At 41.5% G+C, this 8,268-nt stretch overlaps 1 protein-coding gene across 1 annotated transcript; it reads left to right on the forward strand.

Moving 5' to 3' along the window:
• The first annotated feature begins 2,409 nt into the window (after nucleotides 1–2,409).
• LOC108701826 (fibrinogen-like protein 1-like protein) lies at nucleotides 2,410–6,426 on the forward strand. Its single transcript, XM_041577137.1, has 2 exons — nucleotides 2,410–2,688; nucleotides 5,646–6,426. Exons 1-2 carry the CDS (start codon nucleotides 2,526–2,528, stop codon nucleotides 6,293–6,295), a joined length of 813 nt encoding a protein of 270 aa, XP_041433071.1. The 5' UTR covers nucleotides 2,410–2,525; the 3' UTR covers nucleotides 6,296–6,426.
• The last annotated feature ends 1,842 nt before the right edge of the window (nucleotides 6,427–8,268 follow it).

Consider the following 8,268-nt stretch of genomic DNA (forward strand, 5'->3'; position numbering starts at 1 on the left):
GAGACAAACAGCAGTGGGCCTAGGGGTGCCCACTATGTAAATCCGGCCCTGAGAATCTGAGCGTGTGCCCCGACTCTTAGGGCAGAGACACACGCTGCAATTTGGGAAGATTAGTCGCCCGGCGACAAATCTCCTCTTCTTCTGGGCGGCTAATCTCCCCGAACTGCCTCCCTACTGGCTAGAATGAAAATTGCCAGCGGGATGGCACTCTGAGCGATTCGTTTTCCGAAGTCGCCCGAAGTTGCCTCACGAGGAAACTTTGGGCGACTTCGGAAAGCGAAGCTCTCCGAGTGCCATCCCGCCGGCGATTTACATTCTAGCTGGCGGGAGGCAGCTCGGGGAGATTAGTCACCCCGAAGAAGTGGAGATTTATCTCCCCGAATCTGAGCGTGTGCCCTGATACAATTAGGTTGAATCCTATGCCTTTTTGCATTAGGCCCATCAGGAGAGTACAGCTTAGAGAGTACAGAGTATCAGATTTATGTTTTGGCTAAGTACTTGGGAAAGAATGGATTAATTTACCTGGTGGGGGGAGGGTTCCTGTCCGAACATAGGAAAGAGAGTCCATGAGCAGGATATACATAGAATAAGAGCTCTTATATCTGGGGAAATGCTGGGGGTTTATTAAATTCACTGACCCTGTGGAAGGCCCCTGTCTGACCATAAGAGAGAAGCCTGGGAGCAGGAACTACTTCGCTTTATACCTGTGTAAGTGCAGGGGATGATTGAATTTGCTTACCCAGGCAGAGGTTCCTACCTGGCCAAGGCAAAGAGAGCAGCACAGGAGCAGAAGTCTTTACCTTGTACAGCAGGAAGATTATATTCACTTATTAAGCAGGGTGTTCCTGTCTAACCAAAGAAAAGGAGCCCAGAGAAGAAAGTAAAGAGAATCAGAGGAAAATAGATTTACTAACACATGAATCAAACAAGTGTCTAGGTTGCAGCCCAAGCACACTTACATTTTATGACCCACGCCAACCCTTCCAGCCTTAAGGGCATGTTCAACACAGGAAAGGTGAAGTCCAGCTGCTAGGCCCTCCTGATGAAATATGAATATAGACAAAATGTTTGCATTCAAGGTGGCAGTTGTTACCTGAAAAATAAATCCTAGGTATAGATGTCATTTTCCTAGAGATCCATATTTTCATGAACATAAACACATGAGTTGGGTTGCACTCAATGTGGGAATTTCTGTGCTCGGCCTTTGTGGGCAGTTGGTTTCTTGTGTGCTACATTTCCGGATTTGTGGAAAGGCCACCTAGGATTTTAGGGGGGCGGCATGCTGCCCAACCACACCCACATTGGTTCAAAAACACTGGGGATGAGCTGGAGATACAATAATTTTTTAACTTTCCCGTGCACCAATCCCCATTGCTCCTATCCCCCTGGAGGGGACAGGGGCGACAAACGGTAGTGGGCCTAGGGGCATCCACTATGTAAATCCGGCCCTGTGTAATCATATTATTTGCAGTAGCACTACTACAAAATGCCAAAAAATAACCCTAATAATGACTTAAGAAACAAACTTTATATAATTAGAGAATTCCACTCCATATTGTTCACAGAATGTTATTTTCTACATCATACATTGATGAAATATTAAAGGAGAAGGAAACCTAGTCGGCGCAAAATCCTTTCCCCCCTCCCGTGTGTGCTTCCCCTCCCTCCTCCCCCCTGGCATACCTGTCCCGCTGGGCAAATGCCCCTAACTTCTTACTTACCCTTCTGCGCAGGTCCAGTCTACGGAGTTCACCGACGCCATCTTCTTCCAAACAATCTTCTTCCTGCTTTGACTGGCACATGCGCAATAGGAGCATTTCGCCGGCACGATCTACTGCGCATGCGCCAAAAGTCACAAACTTTGTGACTTTTGGCGCGTGTGCAGTAGATCCGTACAGGCGAAATGCTCCTACTGCGCATGCGCCAAAACGCCAGTCAAAGCAGGAAGAAGATCGCGTGGAAGAAGATGGTGCCTGTGAACTCCGTGGACTGGGCCTGCGCAGAAGGGTAAGTAACAAGTTAGGGGCATTTGCCCAGCGGGACAGGTAGGCCAGGGGGGAGGAGGGAGAGTTGGCAACACACGGGGGGGGGGGGGGAGGGTTTTTGCGCTGACTGGGTTTCCTTCTACTTTAAGACCAGTTACATAAACTTTCTCTGGAATTGGCTCATTCTCATGCCATGCCATGTCTCCTTAACAATGTGTCTCTCGTGCCAAGTCCATTAAACTTCTATTTGTATATCTCCAAGTAACAAATGTTTACTGCGGTTGCACCTTGCCACAAACTGACATTATACAAATTAGCTTCCAGCTACCAGATGTTTCATTCCGATATAAATGTATTATTCATCAGTTAATGAGTGACCATTTAAATCCACAGTCATATAATTACCTGAATATAAATGTAAAGTACAGGCAAGAAATTTGTCTTTCCCAAATATTTCCCTTTGGGACAGTGTCCCATTTAACGGGTTAAATATTCTTAGCACCAAAGTTGGGGGCAAAGTTTGATACCCAGGGCAGCAAAATGTCATTTTCCAGGATCTGGCCACTGTACCTTTTTGTACTCTTGGGTGCACTGCATCTTGGGAAAACTCAGGGGTTAAACAACTTGTATGGTATAGAAAATATTCACATGGTGAGTGACCTCAATGATATTGTCAACATCAAGGACTTGCAGAAAAGGGCAGGTAAGCAATAACTACAGATATTTCATACTACATGTCTGTACTTATGTTATATGACAGCACTCTGGTTCCCCATTTAGAAGATACTAGGAATTTTCTATAGAAGATCAGCAAGTTATGCAGCTCTTTATGACAGTTTGATCCTAATATCCTCAATTTACTAATTCTAAATTAACAATCATAGAAGCACCTCTGCAGTTGGACTGTTTAATTTTGTTGTCGTTTCCTTAGATTACTTGCAATTTACAATGTAAACAATGTAAACTTATGGTTATAGGAGTTATATTAGTACAAGGAAATGTTTATTTAAAAGTGTTGAGGTTGCTTTATTTTGATAATCGATTCTGTATTATCCCAAATTCAGGTACAAATGAAAGGAAAATCCTATTACAGGGATTTAAATGCCATCATTAGTAGAGCAGTAGTTGTGTAACTTTTATTTTGGTTGAAGCATCAGATCAGTTTGTTGAAGGGCCCCTTTGCTCATGACAAGGTTGCATTATATACTGTGTATGTATATGTATATATACACACACACTGGGGAAGTCATCCTGCTATTGTTCCAGGGGTACCCAGGGCACAAATAAGTATTCGACCCCCAAATCTCACCCTAAGTGGTCTTCAGATTGGGCCCCCTTAGCTCATAACAAGGTTATAGATATATAGAAACATTGGGGGCAACAGTCACTATGCTATAGTTCCAGGGGTACCAACGGCACAAATAAACACTCACCCCAAATCTTTCTCTAACTGGCCTTCAGACTGGGCCCCCTTAGCTCATAACAAGGTTACAGATATCAGCAATATCACTGCATCAAACTCAGCTATCATTTCAACATTATATTGAACAGCAAATACATGAGCTTATATGGCAATCTACTAGACCAAATCTCACTCTAGTTGGCTTTTAGTCTGCCCCCTGTCCACTGCACCGGGCTCCTTTCCGCACAGTTATTGATGTTATTAGTAACTAGTAAAACAGAGCAGAAAAATTTCAGATCACAAGACGCTGCTAAATTTGTCTCTCTGGCAGCTCAAGTGAATATATTAGAATATAATTTAATACAGTATAATGCAGCTGCTACACCAGATATTGTGTTTGATGCCTTTTTAAGATGAGTAAAACAAAGGGTATTGTACAGTATCTAAAAACAGGTGTTCCACCATTTTCAGCTGTAATCATTATGCTGTAGAAGGGGAGCACTATGGCAGCAGACAAAATAAAATAAGGCTCCCTATGAAGAATAAGACGTGTTTTACTAAAATTGGAAAATTAACTACAAACAGAGAAGGTTTTACATTTTAAAAATGTGGATTTTCTACCTGCACATTAGGTTCAGTGGTTAGCTGTTCTGCATTGGCAGCCTGAGCACTGTCTGTAAGGAGAGTGTATGTTGGGTCCCTCTGGGTACCCCAGTTTCATCCCACATCTCAATATATACCGGCAAATGTGGCTCCTGGTAAAACTAACTTTCTCACTGAATAAAACAAGGATACCTTTGAAATATTACTTATTGGTAGAACCATGCAAGCATGCGACTTGTTTTCCTTAGTAATATAGCCACAGGAGGGTGTTTGTTGTGAGTCTGTGGATTAATTTCAGAACTATCATTGATGCTGAATAAACACAAACATGCCGATAAATAAGTCTAACTTATCCCAGTGTGTTTAAAAGAATATACATAGAAAAATCAAGTGTTTGCAGCCAGGTCTGGAGTGAGAATCAAAATAGACCTTGGCATTTCAGGTAGACATAGGCCCAAACAGCCCCCAACCAGCCCAGTAAATAGTGACTGTCTATGACATCTTACAGTAGACCCTCTGGTATTTGCCAGAACCCACAGATTGCCAGTCCGGGCCTGTTAACAGCTCTGCTAATTACTACAGAGCTATAATTGAGCTATACATTTCCTGGAATGTAAAAATTAAAGGCAGATTGTTCCTTAAAGGAGTGGTTCTCCTTTAAATTAACTTTAAGGGGTATATTTATCAAAGAGTGAAGTTCCGCCACTAGAGTGAAATTCCGCCACTCTCCATTCATTTCTATGGGATTTTTATAGGCGTATTTATCTTTCACTTCACCCATTCATAAATACGCCTTTCAAAATCCCATAGAAATGAATTGAGAGCTGCAGAATTTCACTCTAGTGGCGGAACTTCACTCTTTGATAAATTTACCCCTAAGTATGTTATAGAATGAGCAATTCTAAGCAACTTTTTCAACTGGTTGTCGTAATTTATTTTTTTATAAATTTTAAACTATTTTCCTTCTCCTCTTTCCAGCTTTCAAATAGGGGTCACAGACTCCATCTAGAAGGAAATTCTTCTTCCACTTGGGGGTGCCAAATGTTAGGCACCACCAAGTAATTGTATTTACTTACCTGAAACCCTGGGTCGGTGCTCCTATCAGCAGAAAACTGCACTGGCCCGAGGTTCTTCCAGCGAGCACCGCAAAGTGATCCTCTTCCGGCTTCTTCTTTCTTCTCGCGGCTGCACATACACAGTAGATCGAAAAGCAGAGCTTTAACTAAGCTAAACTGCGCATGCGTCTGCCCCGGGAAATTTCAAGGAAGAAGAAGCTGGAAGAGGATTGCTCTGTGGTGCTCGCTGGAAGAATCCCGGTGCAGTTTTCTGCTGATAGGAGCACCGGCCTGGGGTTTCAGGTAATTATATACAATCACTTGGGTGTGTCTAACATTTGGCACCCCCAAGTGGAAGAAGACTTTCCTTCTCCTTTAACTGTGGTATTTGTACAAAACCTTTGAGCATGCGCAAGGCTCCTGGGCTACAGGAAGGGCTTAATAACAGAAAATATTAATGCACCAATTATTCTTGTTCTTTGTAGAGTCATATAGTACTTACATTACATGAAAGGAAAACAAGTAAATGGTTTATACAAATATTATGCTGGTGATTATATATATATATATATATATGATTATCCTTTCCTGTTTCCTTAGTGTTCTATACCAGAGACTGTGATGAACTCTACAAGCTTGGACACACAAAAAGTGGCCTGTATGTAATAAGGCCAAAAGGATCACCTAAACTTGTGGTCCAGTGCTACATGTATGACTGCAACGGCTGGACAGTCATTCAGAGGAATAGCTTCAACACGGAGATAACCTGGAGCAATGCCTGGAAAACATACAAATACGGCTTTGGCAATATCGAGTCGGACCACTGGCTTGGAAACAAATACATTCACCTGCTGACTAGTCAGAAGTGGAACAAGGTCAGGATCATCCTAACAGATGCAAATAATAAGTCAAAGCATGCAGAGTATGACAGCTTTTATATTAAAGGTGAGGATGACAATTACCAGCTGAGATTAGGGGCATACAGTGGCACAGCCGGGGATTCTCTGTCCAACGGAACCTTGAAGAACATGCACGACAACATGAGGTTCTCAGCACACGACAATGACAACGATCGGAGCCATAATATCAAATGCGCTGACCAGTTCGGGGGAGGCTGGTGGTATGACGCCTGCTACGATTCCCAGCTCAACAGGGAGACTGGAATCCACTGGCAAACACTGTGTGACCACAACTGCCAGACATCACTCATCTTAATCAAGCCTGCCCATATGTACTGCCACAGGGCATAGTGCAATAGGCAGGCAGCATTAGTCTTTGCATATTAACAGAAAAAAAAATATTCACCTTTCTTTGCTGATGGGATGGCATTTTACAAAGGCAGAGCAGCAGGGTACAATAATACCATATTTATATATATTAAACTAAAAATTGATATGATACATTCCACCAAATCTATATCTTTATTCTATTGACATTCCCATGACTATGATTTCTATTTCACTGATCTTCTGTACTGCAATCCTGTCCCTGTGTAAAACCTCCCCATGCAATCAGAGAGAATATATTTCAGACAATTTAAATATGTTGATTTTGTAATTGTTTAAACTGCAGATATGCAAAGTACTTTCTAGGAAAACAATAAAGATTTTCAACAAGCAAATACTTCTGTACCTTGTGCCATGTAAAGAAATATAAGGTTCTTGTGAGCAGATCATTTAGCACCTAATTTATTGGGCAATTTGGTTGCTAGTGTTAAGATGTAATTTGCTAAAATAACACCCAGCAAGTAGGAGTCTGGGGTCTAAGATCAGCAATCATAATTCCTGGGCACCTAGCAACCTTTTTCCCTCTTCTTTACATAAGGGACAGGCATGGGGATGGCAATACAAAGTCTTTGGTATGCAGTTGTGTGAAATGGAGTACACAGCACAGGCTCTATGACCAGTAACTGGGTACAGAGAGGGCTAAAAGCACAGCAGACAATCAAGCAGATATAAGGAGAATGGTAGCAAACCTGGGACACACAGTAAGTTTTCGAAACTACTTTAATTTATCAATCTGGATTATCCTTGTCCTTTAAACGCACAAAAAAATACAAAAGAAAACAAAAGAACACTGCTGTAGTCTACTACTGGATTTAGAATCCCAAACTAGTTGTGATTTTGACAACCCCAAAAGCTTGAATAATAATAAATTTAACTATTTATCAAATTGAGCAAACTGGTCTATCAAATTGATTGGCCAGCTGGATCGATTCCAAAAGTTTCTGTCTGGTTTCCTTAAAGGGTAGCTGTCAACTTAAAAAAATAATTCCAAATCCTACTTTATGATGCTAGTCATACAAAATAACTTCACTTAAACTATAAAAAAATAATTAAATCTTAACAATTTAACAATCAGAGCAAGCAGGAAGGAGCCATTTTGTGGACACTGTCATTGAGGAAAGCTTTGCATCATGAAACATTCTTGTTTATGTGCCATAATGGGGCACTTGATACCAATGTCCATGCACTGGTTACACAAATAGATGGGAGGGGGATGCAAGGACTGCACTGACATCTAGGAACTGCTGAATGTAAAGTGAAAGTAATTGCCTGTATCGTCTCTATGCTTAAAGGAAAACTAAAGTGCAGCTTATAAATTAGGCTAGAAATGTTGTTTTACATTATGCTTTGGCCTTCTGTACCAGCCCAACGGAATTACAGTCCTTTAGCGGGAAAGATCTGTGCCTCCAAATATGCCCCAGTAGATCCCCATCCTCTTTTCTGCTGATTCACTGCACACGCTCTGTGCTGCTGTCAGTTACTGAAGTTAGGGACTGACTCAAAATATACAGTACACAAAATATAAATGTCACAATATAGGGTTGATAATTACTACATGGCAGTACAGAAACCAGTGCAACTAGCATCAGGATTTCAGCTTATATTACAGGCCAACCTCATTTTCTGATGGATAATTTCTAAATTTAGCTTAGGGGTTGCTCAGAGCCCACTGAGCATGTGAGTGTTGCAGACATTTTCCAAGATGGTGACCCCCTGTGACAAGTTTGAAGTCCTGGATCATTGCTGCTATTGAGAAGCTGAAACTTTAGGCTGGTGCAATAAGTGCAGTATATAAAATATGGCATGTTTAGCCAAATTCATTTTTAGGGTTTAGTTATCCTTTAAGGCATAGAGAAGAGGTAGGCAATATATGATTCACAGCTGAGATTTTTTTTACAACAGGTATGGACGTTTTAATAAAAAATGTGGGTTTCATG

The sequence above is a fragment of the Xenopus laevis genome, chromosome 9_10L (genome assembly GCF_017654675.1).
Source record: "Xenopus laevis strain J_2021 chromosome 9_10L, Xenopus_laevis_v10.1, whole genome shotgun sequence".
NCBI lineage: Eukaryota > Metazoa > Chordata > Amphibia > Anura > Pipidae > Xenopus > Xenopus laevis.

Excerpts from the sequence above, each read along its gene's own strand:
- LOC108701826 (XM_041577137.1), top strand. The coding sequence starts at position 2,526 with ATGTCATTTTCCAGGATCTGGCCACTGTACCTTTTTGTACTCTTGGGT. Across the intron at positions 2,689-5,645 it reads GGACTTGCAGAAAAGGGCAG|TGTTCTATACCAGAGACTGT; the intron begins GTAAGCAATAAC and ends CTGTTTCCTTAG.